Here is a 17,599-nt window from a genome sequence, read left to right as displayed (position 1 = left end):
TCATCACAGACATCTAAGCCTGTGGATTAAAGCATCCTTATTGCTACAGACCCCTAAGCACTCCCACTGCAAAGAAATCTGGGCCAAAAAGTACTGACAAACACATGGTACATGAAGAGCTCATTATAATTTTTAATTCATGCTCTGGAGAGTTGAGAAAGAGGGTCGTAGCTCTAGAACTGCAGGGTAACTCAACTGAACTGCTTATTATTATTCTTCACTGAACGATAGTGAGCTGGGGCCTTTGGGCTGTGAATCTGCACTAAAGCTAAATGTGTTTGCAGCTCATTCACATGGTGTAGAGATTTGAGAGAAGTTTTTTCCCTAATATTGAGCAAAAGAGAAGAGATTCAGTTTTTATGTTTTCTTCACGTTTTATTATAAAACAACATGTCATTTTTGTTTTTTTACATAAAAGGTCTCTGCAATATGCACACTATATACACACAGAACAAAAAAAAACAAAACAAAAAAACCTGTCTCTGAGAGAGCAGACAGAGATTGGCAGGGTCTTCACAATGAAAAGAGAGAAACATGAGAGAAAATGTGAGTGATTACACTTTGTTGAGGCATTGGTCTGTTCAGGAACTCATGACGACAACAGTGCAGCAGCGGTGAACAGATGAGACATTTAAGGCCGAGAAGTTCAGGAGCCTTCTAGTTCAGAACCTTCAAGGCAGAGGCAATTGGTGATCTCCCAAAATCGAATTACTGGTTATGGCCACATCGTATGACCTTTACCATACCGCGGCTACATGATTTACTGGTCCAGACATTCACAGCAAATAATGCTACACAGTGACTAGCTGCCATGTCAATGGAAGTGCCACTATATAATGGTAAAATGTCAATATTCTAGTATTTCTTTAACATATTTGCATAGACAGATGCTCAGGTTTCTTGTAGATTGACGAAGAATGACTGCTTCATTGATCTGGAAGTGAGACAAGTAAGCAAGATCAACAAAGTAGAGGTAACAAAGATCATTCTCTTTAAACTGTCCTCTTTCTCTCCCAAGACCCAAGATCCAATCACTAATGAGGAACTTCATGCAGTTTAATAATAATAATAATAATAATAATAATAAAAAATAAATCCCATTCAAGATATGCAAGTTCGATTGTCAATGTGCAACTCTCAGCTGGAGATTGTGATCCACTTCCACAGAATAAAATCCGATGTGTTCCAATATGGATTTTTAAATGATCCATTCCCAAAGTCTCTTCCTTGAGGAAAAACAAACAAAAAAAACCCTACTTAACACAAACCCTACTCAGTCCGCTTCCTTCCGAAAACCGCCGACATACTTCTGACAATACCTTTGAACCCGGCAGGGCCTTTCTTCATCGCCCTTGCCTCGCGAATAAGGTCAAAAAGTTCATGGAAAACCATTAACACGCCGTGGTAAGTCTCAGCGGCAGAAATCTCAAAGAATCCACAGTCCGCGGAAAGGGCAAGGAGTCGACCCTCCTCGCTGGACACCGTGCGGCGGTGTTGGAGGTCCCGTTTATTTCCTACGATAATGATCGGTGTAGATGAAGAAAGCTTGTTCTTCGCTTGCCGAATGCGCTGCACCTGCTGTCGGACTACGTTGAAACTTGCGCGGTCGCAGATGCTGTAGACCAAGATGAAACCGTCCGTCCACTGAAGCTGACGGTCGCTAATGTAACCAGGTTCCTCGCCGTTCTGTATTCAAAGCAGTTGGTCAGTTACCTCAGGAATCAACGTTAAGTTGCTTCAGCAACCATTTACACAAACTCGTATACGTACACTAAACTATTCAGCCTGAAGACAAGCCCGGTCAGAACGCTCTCTTACCTGTGGACAAAGCGAGTCCCAGATGTTGAAGCAAATATCCCGTCCGTCAATTTTATCACTGTGGCTGTATATGGATTCTGTGGATGAAATAATAGAATGTTATAGGCTAACGTTCTCCTCCAAATGTCATCTCCACTAAATCGAACATGTGAATAAGTAAAAAAGACAGAGACTTTTGCTCACCTATATCGCCGTATTCTCCAATAAACCGTCTGGTGAGGAATCTCACAGTGAGCGCTGAGGGTGAAAAAAAAAGTTAGGGGTCGTTTTCGTTCCTCGGCCAAATGATAAAGGCACTATAATGCAACAATAATGGCATGCATACTACTGACGAGCTATGAAACACAGGTTATTAAGTGGAGCAATACTGTGGAACTTACCGGATTTCCCCACGTTTTCAGCTCCAAGTAGCAAAATATTTGCCTCCACCTTTTGCTGGTTTCCTTCCATTATTTTGCTGCTTTGCCGAGTACGTGGATTCAACTGAACAACCATTTGTGTATGCAGGTTTGCTTTAGTATGGAAACTCCAGCGACGTACGATTTGAGTCTCCAGACTGGAGCGATGGCAAGCAATATATGGCTGATGGGTGGGGTTTCTTTTCTGATGGATCAGTCTGTGAGCCAATGGCTGTAACGAGCGCCTTTATTGCTGTTCCGACACACACTACTCATTAAATGTTAATGATAACTACTATCCACAGGCAAAGCTCACTCACTGTCCACGCAAAACCACATTAACCACTTGAGTTCAGTCTTTCTGTATGTGTCTCTTCCCAGGTTAAGGGCTTGAGTGGGAGAGAGCACTCCTAAGATTTAGGATAGCTGGATGTTTCTAAAAGACATGAGAAAACCCCTAGAGTTAGCATTATCGAAGACATTTGAGAAACACTTACGTATTTTACCAAATCGCTAGTGCCTTGTTTAATCCTACCAAATACCCTAACGGCGGTCCCTTAGTAAAAGTCTCCAACAATTGAATTAAACACAGGTTAACTGGAGCACACGAATTGCAAATGTGCCTAAATTGGAAACCACTTCGCAAGACGTTAACACCACGTTTAATTACCAATGCAGCGTAGAGTGGACCCATCACTTTCTCATGGGCAAGTTAGAACTGGCCCTTGCGTGTAGCAAAATGATTAGGCATTGTCAGAAATCATAGGGATTGAATTGCATTTGATTTCCAGTGTAAGATTAATGGATTTTCTTCATAGCCATTAGTATCTCCTAACTCATGTTCAGAAATCTGTTCTCTTTTATGACCCCCAACAACTGTTTGCGCAACCTATTTCATTTCTCTCCTCTGAAAAATAGAGACAAATCGTCCCTTTCGCACGAACAGATTTAACATATGAAAGTCTACATCGAAATCAGTAATCTGAATACGCCGAATGCCTCGCATTTGATTATTTCTCTGGAACCCCACAGCAGATATTAATCTCAAACGTGCGCGCGTGTCATACGTGCGTTCCTCAAAAATACCGCCTCATTTTGATAATCATGCACCAATTTAAATGGTTGCAAACAAGTTTAATAGACGTTACTAAATTAATAGAACGAATTCACAAACTGATTGGGTTCGCTGATATTCTATATCCAACGTTTTTGGTCTACATTTTACAGTTTGGACGCACATTATTGAGAATACCAGAAAACTACGCAGTGCATATTTTAGTGCATATAAAAGCTTTATTTAAAACCTTCCAAAAGCAATGCGCTGAAACATGTTGATAGAGTGAATCCATTTGCACCCCATAAGATCTTCCAGTCATAACATGGGCCTGTAAAGGCAAACTGGTGGCCGCAAAAATAAAACATTTATTTTTGACCAAAGAAAACAAAAGAACCCCCCCCCCCCCACTAAAGCAATAAACCAAACAGGGTTGAAAGAAAAACATACAGCATAAAACAAAACTGCTGAATGTTTACATTCAAACACACAGTCATACTCTCATTCTTTCACGACAAGTCTTTGCATGGTTTGTTGGTGGCAGATTGCCGTTTGATCGATTTTTCTCACTGATCTCAGTTCTTCTCCTCATTCCCCATATATCGTTTAACACATTATGTTTCTTCTTGTCCTATTATGTTCTTTCTCTGTAAGGGTTTGTCAGCAGGGAGGTAGGAAGATTCGGTCCAAAAACTCTAACCAACTTCTTTGAGAAGACCTTCTGTAATTGCTCCACCAAGTGCGCCTCCTAGTGTCAATTTACAGATAAGACAACAGAGCAATTGTAATTTCAAAAATACAGACACTGGACAAGAATGAGAAAAGTGCAAGGCAAAACCGTGACACTGAAGAGCAAATGAGACTGAGAGCAAAAAAAAAAAAAAAAAAAAAAATCATACTGTGAGTAATTTAAAAACCAAAATAAACAAACAAAAGACAAACAAAATAAATGGGGGAAGCAAATCACCAGGGAAAACTGCCCTTTGCTGGAAATGCAAGAGAGTTTGACGCTTCTGTGGAAAGACTCATAGAAAGACAGAGGTTTTGATATGACTAACAGCGGACGAGGGCAAGACACTATGAGTCACCTCTGAGCAGTTTAACAGCGTGTTCAGGAGCAGCCAAACATCCTCCACAAACTCAATGGGTGAGTGGTAAGGGGGCAACAGTTTCCGCAGCAACCGACCTCGAACCAGAACAATGTCAATGTAGCGAGAGGATGGAGATGACACCTGAGGGCAGAGGATGAGTGAACAAGGAAAGAGAAAGAGAAAGAGAGAGAGAGAGAGAGAGAGAGAGAGAGAGAGGACAGTTGTCAAAACACAGCAAATCACGTATTGGAAAACAGATTTATTTTCAGCAAACCATTTCACTAAAAGGCATGAAAAAGCGCATTTGTTATCCTCCCTATGTTTGTATGGTCTGGTGTGTTGCATACCTTAGCTGGCCTGTAGAGCACAACACTTTGTCGCTTGCAGGTCAGAGTGAGAAGCAGGTACTCGCATCTCTGTCAAACAGCAGTAACATCACATCATTATGCCAATACAGCACTGTCCTACAGTTAAGACAGAGCAGCTCAAACACGCTCACTGATAAACAGACACTGCAAAAACAATATACATGCACAATGTTAAATTAACTTAACTTTCACATACATACATACATACGTCAGTTCCAGTCAGGGAGAGACCTAGTGTCAAACTGAAATGAACAAGCGCAGATGTGAGACAGCTTCCTCACCATTTGGTCCAGTGCGTTTAGACAAGGATGTCCATGTGTGTCCACAGAGTTACTGTCCCCTACACCAGACAGGCTACGGCACAGAGTACACTGCCACTGCTCAGGGCTACAGCAACAGGGAAAGAAAGAAATAAAGGTTAAAAGAGAGAGCGCGAGAGAGAGAGAGAGAGAGAGAGAGAGAGAGAGTGTAACACTGCTGTCCTTTCAGTGAACGACTAAGATACTCTGGACTACTTGACCTGTGTCGTGTTAAATCCTGCGGTTGTGACCCGAACGATTCCATCTGCGTAATCTTATTGAACAATCTTTTTTCTACACTATGTACGGTCAAAACAGGCATGCAGACTGTCGGACACACTGTTCCTGCAGACAGAGTTACACACGACAGGTCTGACTCATACTGCATTGAATGAACTCACATGGACTGACGGACAGGGGGGATGTGACAGTCTTGGTGGAAAGCTCGTCCACACACGCTGCATGTGGTGAGTGGCCCACCTGTCCTGCAGGCAGCGCACCGCATCACTTTGACCTTTAGGGGGCGACAGACACTTGGACAAATGATGGGGCTGGAGTCTGATGAGGAAACCTAAGAAAAGGGGGGGTAATTGAACACCAGTTGTAGCAGTGATAAATCAACCAGTGAAAGTGTAGTCACGTGAGATGCTTAAAACCCCCCAAACAAACAAACAAAAAACCCCCCAAACAAACAAAAGATAAATAGCTGTTATAGGTATGAAACTGAAAACAAAATTCATATCACAAGCAACAGAGAGCCTCTTTCGTTCACATGGGACAGACCATACTCTGCACCTGTTTGGCCTCTGGGACAACCTGAAGGTTGTAGCCCTTGCTTTGACCTCTGGGAAGTAGGCGGAAACAGGGCAAGGGCCTGTCTGACTTGTCAACAGTGATTGGCAGACGGTAGACCGACACATCAGGCAGCCAACGTCTACACAGAACCACAAGATACGCAAACATTTGAAGAGATGTGCAATATATATTATATACATATCGTGTAGTCTGTGGCTGCACCCATTGTTATACATTCCATACAAAGGTATGTAAATCTTCACAAACACACATTTAGAAGAATTGACTAAGACAAAATTTTCACCTTTTCATTTCAGATCCATGCATGTTGAGAATGAATACACCTAATCATAAAAAAAAGTGTCACAACAAAGTCCATATAATAAGATCTATAATCATTTGTCTTTTTGACTCCGAACCAGCAGAGAGTGAATGCTCAGTTTGTCAACTCACCATCACCGTCTCTGACTATAATATGCTTGTTTTCCTCCCCATCCATCTGTCGGAATAGACGGAATGAGACGTTATTGGGGACTGAAGACACTCGGGCTCACTCTGCTCTTCATGTAACTAAAACAGATCAACTGAGAGTGCAGTGAAGCATTACCACCCAAATCCTATGGGTATTTACTTAAAAAATGACAAGGCAATCCCTCGTTTTTGCTCAAACTCAGCCATCACTGCCTCTCCATAAGACACTGTCCTTACCTCGCCAGGGCAACAAAAGCTGTCATTAGCGTCGCCAAATTCTTCATTCTCCTTTTCAACTCTGACCAAAGGGCTTGCCTGAACTGCCGGACTGGTTCCAGTGTCTGCTCGTGTTTCACAGTTCTTGACGTCTGTCCTGTGGTCCGTGATTGGCTGATTTTCCTTTGGCATGGACGTGTTAGGACAAAAATAAAAACACAATCTGTTAAATACACAGTTTGGCAAGACTCAACGGGACAGGAAGAAGACCAGCGTTACGTTATTCTGAGTTTCTAAATTTTCTCTCCGAGGGCCACGTCCAGTTCAAACGAGGGCCAAATCAGAGATGATGGTCAACTGCTCGTTACAAATATGTGAAAATATACGCTGAGAAAACACACATCACTGACAGACTGAGCTAAACAGAACACAACCCACTCACCACAGACTGCCCTGTGAGCGAGAGGAGAGGCTTCTGTGCTAAAGGAAGCAGAGTTTTTCTTCTGGTGACCACACCTCCGTTAATGGCTGTGGTTGGTTGAAACTGGGATGCTGCACTGTCACTAGTGACCCCGTGAACCACGTGAATGGGGACGGTCCCTGTTTGCTGTCTGGTGGGTGTGGGTGTGTGATCAGTAGTTAAGTGCTGCTGTCCTTGGATCCCTTGGGGTACAAAATGAACAGAGGTCGTTGCCCCGGTCACAGAGACCGCGAAGAGGACTCCCGTGGGGGCTGTTTCATTGGCTGATGAACCACCATTGTTGACAAAGAAATAGCCTGGTTTGCCAGGCTTCTGGAACAACACGGCGGGACTTGTGACCATCTCTGGCCGAGCAGAGACTCCAGTGGTCCCGCCAACAGGTAATCCGTCAGCTGTGGAAGTGTCCTTATCCAGCACGGTAGGCGTGGACGGTGCCATTTCCTTAGCGACGGCAGAACCTGACCCATCGTTCCTTTCTATGTGACCTGGAGGTGCCCACTGACAGAGGGAGTCAGGTGGTATTCTCGAAGAAAGCGAGGGGCCTTGCTCGGTGCCCATGGGGTCTACCTCAGAGTGCTGGTTATCAGCGTACCGGTAAGATGGCCCTCCGAACAAACCCAATTCCTCAAGACTTTTGTGACGAAGAGTCAGCGGGTTTGAGAGTCCTGCCTTTGGAGTCTGAGTGGGACCGGGTCCAGCAGCAGTCTGCGTCCCGGACTGGGGAACTTTCTGGGCACTGCCATGACGCTGTGAAAGCTGACCATACATGCTTACTGAGTCACTATGATTGTTAATCAACCTTGCTGGTGTTCCGAGTGTTTCTGTGGAGTAACGAGACCCAGCTGGATGCGCGGCAGCTGATGTGCAGCGAGTCATTTGCTTTGCTTGTAGGAAGGAAAAGATAAGCTGGGTTGGATTCTGACCGGACGTCAAGGTATGTTTGACAGAGTCCGGGTTGACACAGTGGGCGTTTTTGGGACGGTAAGGGTGATACGACCAAGGCCGCTTCAGATTAGGGAGCTTTGACAATCTGTTGTCCGGAGAGGGGAACAAAACGACTCGGTCTTGTGCAGGAGGCTCTGAGGACTCGACAGGGAACTTCACAGAATTTGGAGGAGCATCTTCTTTGGTGGATGGGGAACACTGCCGAACAGGGGAGATATCAGCAGGTGGGTAGGGCCGTATGCGAGATGAGTCAGGATCAGTTGACAGGGCATACGGAGAAAACATCTGGGGCTTGGGGGAGGTGGAAATAGGAGTTTGTTTACCAGGTGATCTGCTTAGATAACTGATGTTTTGCGACTGGGAGAAGGGGTTTGGTTCCCGCTGTGACACTTCGGAGCAGACAAATGGGACCTCCTTTGCCACAATTTTACCTGAGAAAAGAAATAAAAGTTCCAGTGAGCAGTGAGTTTAACTTCATGTGTAGAACCTACCATAATTAAATATTAATCCAATTAACATGCGCTCTGAAAGAGGACATAAGGAAACACCAAGCGATTTAGCCAACTGCAAATGCCAGGAAGTAGGATCCATGGACATTAATGCAGACAGGTCAAAGGTAATAAACAGACACAGCTTTGTGAGTCCATGAGCAGTCCGTATAAACAGTCATACCAAACGTGCTAAGAGCTTCTTTTACACCGCTCTCATCACACTCAAAGGAGAACTCAGTCATAACTGCTGGTGGGAGAGCTACTTGATCCAAAATGTGCTGCAGCTGAGTCTGGATCTGCAGAAATACAGAACACCAAGAGGTGGAAGAGACACCGTTAACCTGAAGAAAGATATCAAACCAATTTGAGAGCTTTGATACCTGCTTCCAGAAATCACCTTATTAAACTATGCATTCTAAAGTCTCTTGTTGTTTGAACTTGATCCAGCAGAAATCAGGAGAAGTTATAATGGGCGATGTACAAGAAAAGCCCTCCAATAGAACAATCAGTGATGACAAAACATTTTAGGGGCCTTTATTCGATATTTTAAGAAAAAGTTATATGATTCAATAACCCAAGTAAACCATTACCCTTTGTTGAGCCGCTAAGTGTTTCAAAACGGCATCATTTGCACATTGTTTATTCAATGAACTGCAGGTACATAGAACCACTAATATAGAACCAGTAATCATATGGGTTTAAGACAAAAGAAGGTGACTTCAAAAGATCAGACTCAAGCGGAAAGCAATTTCAGATTCTCTTAAATGTGAAATATTACCAAAAAAAAAAAAAAAGGGGGCACAGCTTCGGCGCTGCAAAAAAAGAAAGAAATCTTGTTGTAGTACCTGTCTTTTGCATGAAAGCAGAGCAGTCCAGTCCTGTGTGTTCAGTGCTCTCTCCGTAAACATCAGCACATGTTCCTGCTTCTTGGCCAGCCGCTGTAGCGTCGCCTGACTTTCCGCAATTCTCTCTCTCTCCTTCCGAAACAGCTCCTGGGGACAAACCACGCACCAGCATGCCACTCCTCTTGGTTATCACAGAGTTATCAAAACCATCGACATCAAAACACAGGCGGATAGAGGAACTGTAAGGCTGAACTACTTTATGGTAGTAGCTCCACGGTCAAACAGTCTGTTTATTCAAGCGATAAAGAACCTAAACTTCAAACACTTTTTTTGTTGGTTCATTTCAGCTTTCATTAGAATTTCTCTGAGGTCATCAACATTCCCTGTGTGTCCCTGCATATGTTCTAGAGCATTTATTCAAATCGTGTTTTCGGATATAGTCGTAGACAGTCAGTTGGTCGGTCACCTCCAACTCTCTGAAGATTTTGGCTGCTCTCTTGACGACGACATTACAGACCGCGATGGCGGCCGATCTCACCTCCTTCCTCATTTGCCTTTGGAGGATGTCCAAACCTGAGAGTCTGTGCGGTCAGAGGGTCAAGCTATTATTTCTTCCATGCATCTTTGTGGGGGGGATTTTATCGGTTTATGTATTTATTAATGAATAAATTAACACACCCACACCCGCAATCGTTCGCTAACCTTCCACTGAGGCCCAGCAGTCTCTGTTTCACTGTCTCCCCCTTCTGTCCAGCGTTCTCCGCCATTCTCCGGAGTTGCATCACCTGTTCTTCCAAAGCTTCAGTGGAACTCAAGCATCTGCGATGTGAGGTCATGAAGATCAATGTGAGTTGTGAGAGTGTAGACGGAGACATACTGTCATAGCAAAGAAAGAAAGATCAGCTTGAAAGAAAAATGGTCAGGGACAAATGCGTGAGTCTTTTTCCCCTAATGGCTTTAGAATTGTTACCAGCCTACAACATGAGAATTCTTTTAACCCTAATCTTCTCTTTGCAACATTAATTATAGGACTTCAGACTGTTTTGGAATATAGAAACACTATAGCCCAGTTAAATATACACACAATTAAACTACCACTCAACCAGGTCAGAGTTCGCACTTGTGATTCTTGTGGATGATCTGGCAGTGTTGGCAGGTCAGCAGATCACACGTCACACAGTAGGTCACAAGAGGCTCTTTTTTGTGAATGGAGCAGAACAAGGTCTGACCTGTCCCTGCAGAGGTCAAATCAATTTTTCACTTTAAAGAAATGGAAAGGGGGGGCAGGGGGGTTGAAAGAGCTTTTAGATTCAATTAATAAAGTGCACATCACCCACCCTGTTTCAGTAAACATTTTGCAGTTTATGAATTCAGTTTCTGTTCCCTGAACTGAGTGTGAACTGAGTCCAGCACGTACACAGATCGAATTAACATTATCTTGATCCATAATGGAATGATGTCTACGTTATGGCGATGGCTATACATACAAGGAGGCTTCAGAATAACAGGCAGTATTAATAGACGGCAATTTGCTAAGCAGATCAAAGTTGTCCACAGAGTACACAGCGGATGAGGAACACAGTGGAAGCAGTACCATTGTAACATACCTATAATTTGTATTTTGTGGTTCCGTGTCACTTTGACCCTCTTGTGTGCTGCCACGCAATCTGAGCACAAATCCTCATCACAATCATCACACCTGCCTAAAACTATCGAATTCTCACAACCGCCACACTGAGAAAGTGAGTTAGACGTAGACGAAAAAAAAAAATCATGTTTAAGGAAATCTGACAAATTGTGATTTCAAAAACTGTTTCAGGTCAGCTGCTCTACAGTCACAAATCACCTTGCTGTTTGCGCTGCGTCCTGGGCGGTATTCTTTGTAGAGAACACTGGCAGTGACCTCCTGGAGATCATACTGCTGTCCACATACAGGGCACGCTACAGAAAACCATATATTTGTTTACAGTGTATGCGTCAACTATACAGCAATTTGAATGACACCAGATTAGAATTAAAAAAGGTTCAACTGACTTACCTCGAGAGTCATCATCTACAGGAAGGCAATCCCGACAAGTTGTGTGCAAACAAGGTAAAAGCTGAGGTCTTCTGTCTTCGCTCAAGTTTGCCCCGCATATGACGCAACAACCAGAACGAGATTTTGTCGGTGGTTCAGGGAAATCTTGTCCACGTGACATTTCTCTCCTTGTAGCCATTTACGTCTGCTTAAGTCAAATAGGCAATTCTGCTGTTAATTCACCAAGGTATAATAAATATAATGAGCAATACCTTTAGCTAGTAGCTAACTGCCCTGCGACAGCTGAACGAACAGTACCCGGAAATTTTAAATTACTTTTTTTTACTTGGATAAATTAGTTTACCTTACGGTCTTACAATAATTTAAGCAACCTCGTTCATTGTCTTAGTCATTGTTCGTTCTTACATTAAATACAAAAATCATCAGAAATCTCTTGAATCTTTTGTTACGAAGACTATCGATTTCTCACGTCCTGCCTGTGATGATTGCAAACTTGTTAAGCGCGACAGTTCGCGCGCCTTTGAGCTGCACTTATTTGAATTGCAGGCAGATGCGTGCCACACGTTAACCTGGTGTTGTTTTAACTGATTACTTTGTTGGATTTACAAAACACGGTTATGGTACAGCAGGGTAAATTTACTCCCGTTCACAGTCTCTACCAGTTGCACCTCCTACATCTAATAGGTTTTTCATGCATTATCTGATTCGCGCCAAAGACAATACTTAGTAGGTATCAAATCGACTAGCCATTACTCACCTACCGCTCACCTGAACGGGCCTTTTTAAAAAATTTGTCCCGTGACCTTTACTAAAAACTATCTAGTACCAAAGATCAGCGCAATGAATGAGCAACGATACAGAACTTAGGCGCCTTGTATCGTTGAGAGACGTGGGGCATTGTCTGTCGTCGCGCGGGAAGTTCATACAGTCGTTACCCATCCCAGATCTAGCCACTTCTAACACTGCTTTAATGGACTGTGACCTGTTGATGGTACTAATATTAAATATCTGCCGATCGCGCCCGAATTTAGCCGAGGTAATAAGAATCGGATGATCGATCATTTTTTTTAACGTCCTGCGTGCACCTGTATTCACCATTAACTTTTTTTCCGGTATCACTACCTTTCCAAATATTTACAATAACAGTACATTGATGGATGGTTACATTAAACATAAAAATTATTACAGTGCATGTATTGAGTAAAATTAACCTGACCACTCAGTTTTCTAAATCTAGAGCAAAACATCTTTATTGTTTCTCTGAGTGTTACTACATCAGCACATGCCCCTACAGACTATGTCTGATCAAAATCAGCAACTCTTAGGACAACAACATGTCCCAGTTAAGTGGTGGGCAAGCTTTTCACAATCATTTTAAACATATAATTCTGTTTAAGAATTCATTCAAGTGTTCTCCAAAGCCTTAGTCACCACCTGGAATTGTTTGTTAAATTGTTCATCGTGCTGACATTTTTTTTTTCCTGTAGGCTGTCAGTCAATGAACTCATTGCTCAGCTGAAGTTGAAAACCTTCCAGATGTTCCTTTAACCTTTCTCTTACATCTCCACTCACTGTTCCGCTCCTAACGTTAGACTGATGGCCACTCTGCCTGTCTCTCAGACCAGCATTCCTTGCTCCCATTTCCTCAGTCTCCGCATTCAACCCATCCTTTTCCTCTGTGGGCTCCTGCTGGAATCCCACTGCTGACACCAAAACAGTGTCGGATCCCGTGTCCTCCATCACACCCTCAACGCTGACCCCACCTTTCTCCCTGTTGTCGGCAGCCAGCGGAAGCAGGAGCAGACGCCCCTCCGCTCCTTCCTGCACCCAAAACACGTGCTGCTGCTCCTCCTCTTGAAGGTTCTCCGTCGCACCCTTATCGCTCGTAGTCATATCTGTGAGGAGCAGCCTGGGCTGAAGTGCTGGACTGGACTGCAGAATCTGGACCTGCTGCAGCTGGACGGTGGTGTTGGTGGCATCTTGCAGTGTCGCGAGAGAGCCTGAGAGCCCTGGCATCTGTAGATGCATTTCAGCCGGTGGAGGCAGCAGGGTGAACTGCTGCGGCGCGTTGCCGTGCAACTCTGTCGAGGCTTTGCCCTCCTTCTCAGGTCGTGGAGGTGTCATCTCCATGGTGACGACCTGCACACCCTCCTCACTGTCCATGGGTTGACAGTAATAGAAGTAACACTCCTTCGGTTCTCCGTCGTCAACCCCGGTACCATCTGACCTCTGACCCGGAGGTACCTTAGAAACCCTGCCTCTTCCTCTTTTACCTTCTTGCCCCTTTTTGTATCTGCTTGGCAATTTTTGGACATCACTTGCTCTCTGAGACACGGCTTTGGCAGCTGCCTCTTTTGACCCATCCTCTTCTCGTCCTCTTCCACAGTAGAAGCAACATCCCTCCTCCTCCTCCACTCTCAGCCTCTCCCTAGACGCTTGTGTTTGTCCTCTCCACCCTGTCTCCTCAGTCAAAAGATCCAAATCTTCAGTCACCCCATCTAAGTCATTTTCCTCTAGCCCACCCCTTTCTGATTTTGCCGCCTCTCCCCTTTGGAGGGCCCAAGAAGACTGCCTCCCACGGGCCTCCTTTATACGGGTTCCGTCTCGTATGCGGGAGAGGGTGCTCCTCAGTCGGCTCTCCCGGAGGCGCAGTAAAGCGTGACGTAGTCTGTTCTCCCGCCGTCGGGCGGCGCTCAGCAAGCGCAGTGCTTTTTCCAGGTTGTCGATAGCCTTGTCATAGCGTTTACGCCACACTAGGGGGCAGAGCTGAGCATAGCTATGCTCCTTCGGCACGTAAAAACCTGGAGGAGGCGGCAGGCGCCTCATGTAGCAAGACGGGGAAGGGGGGCGGGGAGAAGATGCAGAAGTGGAAGGGTCAGGTGGTGGGTCACATGATGACTGGGGGGGCCCACCAGATACCCCCTGCTGCGCTGGATCAGCTTTGGGAAGAGGAAGAGGAGCCATTGCATTTGCCCCGCTGTCATTAGCTGTCTTGGGGCTCTCATCTTCTTTTCCACCAGTTGCGTTTCCTGTGTCAGATCCTTTGAGGACATCCTGATTGTTTGACGCCTCCACATCACGGCTGACCTTACTCCTGAGGAGAGCGAGAGATCAGTTCAGGTTTTAATTCTGTTCAGTCACCGATTTAAGTCAAGCAATGATACATGACAAATGTTTTTCTGTTTACTCTTTGGAGAACAGAACTTATAACTTTTTAACTACTTCAGTTAAAACTACATTCGCCTCATAATAACATGCTGAATTTGTGCCTGTTACCTGGTCTGTCTTGTGACGTCAGCCTGCTTTCCCCTTCCCCTTGAGGTCCTGTTCCCGGACCTGCCTTTCTGTAGCGATAGTGTCTCAAAGACCGTGGGTACTGCATCATCCTTCAAGCGTCGATATCCACTAAAGGGGAGAAGAGGTGGAAGAAAGTACACTGGTATTTTTAGATGGCACTGTGAACTTATACCAAGAGACATGGAGACACAACAACAGAGTAGCTTCTATCTAAGGGGTTTATATGTGTCCCACTGCAAACATGTTTGTACCTTGTTCTGGTATTCATAGCTCTCTTATTTCTCAGCAAAATTAATATCCTTTCACATGTTCTGATGTAGTAAATGACTTCATGAGTTACTGAGCTGACCCTAGGTACAACAGGTTTACAGTTTACTACTTATTAAAAGTCTATCACATACTTCCTAATTTTAAAACAAAAGAAAAAAAGCTGCCATCTTCATAAAATATCAGTCAGAATTACTGATGTACTTCACACAAAATAAAACAGTTTTTAAGGATCAGTTTACTGGGAAAACTAATACCTTTCACCCATTCCTAGCTAGGTTCCTGGTTTTATATACAAAATAAGCGCTCATCCACAAAACAGAAGTGTACGAAAATTTCATGAGCACTAAAACTGGCGTAGGTAGGCTTCCTCCCACAAAGCTGCAGTGTATGGAGTCTATTCTCCAACTGCACGTCTGCTGTGCAAACCTAATTCAGCTAATCAATTTGAATCAGATGTGTGTTCCATGAAGAGAGTTGAATAAATCTGTAGTGGATGTTTTAAAAAATCTGCCCTCTACTTGTGAATTATCAATCCTGAAATGGAAACTGACAGAAAAGCAGTCAGGTTCAGAACCGAGAGAGAGAGAGAGAGAGAGAGAGAGAGCTTGAGTTAGTTAATGGGGAGTGTTACAGACCTGACTCCTGAAAGCTCAAAGCTCTCTGGCGTGAAATGTTTGGAGCAGAAATAGATGAAGTCATTCTGTGGGTCCCACTGCCCCTTGCCCTCTGGGCCCTTACGACGTGAGTTGATTATCCAAAGGGTCCGACGAGGGGTGCCCCGTTTTGGCAACCTGGCAACACCACAGGGGCAAGATGAATTTCCTCTTCAGAACTAAATTATGTGTAACACTGTTTATCATAAACTAACAACGGTGTATGAAAGACCTAAAACTATCTTAAGCATTTGGAAGTTCTTCCTTTTTAAATAAATGCCCTACCAGGGCCCCACCATTAAAACAATAACAAAGATTTATGAAAACATCTGCTCAGTTCAATTTCTTGTTCCGGGGGCTCTACAATTTTTTTTTTTTACTTGTACAGAGCACTGAGCTGTGTTTGATCATGGTACAAATAAAAAAGTCAGAAAATATATAACAAGAACAATAAGGAGGTGAGACAGATGGAGTCAACAACAATATAACTGTACACAAATGCAACTGCACAATGTTTGAGTTTTGAGTGATAAAAACAAATGTGTTTACGTTAACCCACCTGTGGAATGTAATACCAGCTACACGGGATTCTTTGGTGTCACGAGATTTACAGCCAGCTGCAGAGCAGTGTCTAGGCATCTAGATCACAATAAACCGCGATCAGTGATGAGGTCTACATGGATTTAGCAGCAGAATTTTCGATTATACAAACTTGAAAGGTCTATACACATGTAACAAACAAACAAACAAATAAACAAGCCAGCAAGCAAACAAATAATACATTTGGAGAAAGAAAAAGCACGAACCTTCAAGACCATCACTTCTGTCAGTGTGACTCTCTGATACTGTGATACACAATATTTGTTAACATAAGTATTATTTACTGACTGGCCTCTGGGATACTTGAAGCTCATAGATGTTCAAAACCGTAAGATCATCATGTCGAGGGCAGGGGGCGCTCTATGCGCGAGAAAAGATACAATAGCCGTCTCCTCTCTTCGTTATCAAACTGTTGGGCGCGAACGAGGCATCGGACGCCAGTTCTAACTTGTGCATTATGAACTTAGTAGAAGCTGCAATTTTGTTCAGATATCAGTTTTTTTTTAATTTAAGGATTTATTATTGGATCTGTTTAGGCGGAGCTGCTTCTGTGTCCGCGCAGAGTGACAACAAGTTCTTACGGCGTCGCGCAGTGTCTGCGCTGTATTGACGTACACCAAAGTCAAGGATAGATGTTTTATCTGCACTGGTTTTAGAACGCGAACCACGCAATGTGCCCTTGTTTTCTACCATCGAGGCTTTTTAATGTCTTGAAACTAGCCGTCTAAAAAAATAAAAGGAGCATGCCTTTATGACTGTACCGCAAAATATTGACGCCAGGGTGAATGGCAATGCAAGTTTGTGCTGACAAAATACAAGGGCCTGGTATTAGCTTAGCTTAGGTGCACGAATATTTTACTCCGAATGTCTCGTCAGAGATTAAGCGGTGTCATGATAAGAATCTCACCAAAGCAAACTCGAGTTAAAATCAAATATTCTTTGCAGGCATTACATCACCATGCGAACAAATAATATAATTTAGCCATTTCAGGGGCATTAACTTACCACTTTGGCTTTCGACCTCACGAAGATGGCCGCCTTCTTCTTCCTCCGTGATTGCACTCAGATTTACGCCCGCCCCTGTTACATGACCATAACCAATGCGGATGCTTCGTCTTCAAACGAGTTTGCGTTCAGTCGCCTGGTCGCGGGATTAGCTAGAGAGGCAGTTGAGACCTTACATTTGTAAGATAAGGATACTTTCAGCAACAGTAAAGCATGTGTGCGCAATCGTTTTGTGTGAAAGACCGACATTTAAAGGGTGTTTTTAGAGTTCGGAAACTGACATTTTCAAAGCATTTCGATCCAGTATATTTATGAGCAATAATGGCATTACTGACACCGATACCCTCGTGTTTTTCCTGCTTCAGTGTACATTGTCTATTTCGTTTAAACATGTTTAATGAGTGGCAGGGTTTTTTTTTCTCTCGAAGTGAATTTGTGAAGGGTCTAGTATAATGTTTTGGCTC

General features: G+C 43.8%; 2 protein-coding genes across 2 annotated transcripts; both read right to left on the bottom strand.

The window, feature by feature from the left end:
• Window positions 1-1,269: 1,269 nt before the first annotated feature.
• LOC115825651 (ras-related and estrogen-regulated growth inhibitor-like protein) lies at window positions 1,270-2,313 on the bottom strand. Its single transcript, XM_030789439.1, has 4 exons — window positions 2,199-2,313; window positions 2,002-2,055; window positions 1,819-1,895; window positions 1,270-1,686 (listed from the first exon to the last, which is right to left on the bottom strand). Exons 1-4 carry the CDS (start codon window positions 2,311-2,313, stop codon window positions 1,270-1,272), a joined length of 663 nt encoding a protein of 220 aa, XP_030645299.1.
• Window positions 2,314-12,801: 10,488 nt separating this feature from the next.
• On the bottom strand, window positions 12,802-16,169 carry thap7 (THAP domain containing 7). The gene is made up of 4 exons (XM_030788712.1): window positions 16,090-16,169; window positions 15,513-15,668; window positions 14,604-14,715; window positions 12,802-14,397 (listed from the first exon to the last, which is right to left on the bottom strand). Exons 1-4 carry the CDS (start codon window positions 16,167-16,169, stop codon window positions 12,802-12,804), a joined length of 1,944 nt encoding a protein of 647 aa, XP_030644572.1.
• Window positions 16,170-17,599: the final 1,430 nt, after the last annotated feature.

This window comes from Chanos chanos, chromosome 12 (genome assembly GCF_902362185.1).
Source record: "Chanos chanos chromosome 12, fChaCha1.1, whole genome shotgun sequence".
Classification (NCBI taxonomy): Eukaryota; Metazoa; Chordata; class Actinopteri; order Gonorynchiformes; family Chanidae; genus Chanos; species Chanos chanos.
The sequence above is the reverse complement of the archived record's forward strand: the minus strand, read 5'-3'. Positions and strand labels throughout refer to the sequence as shown.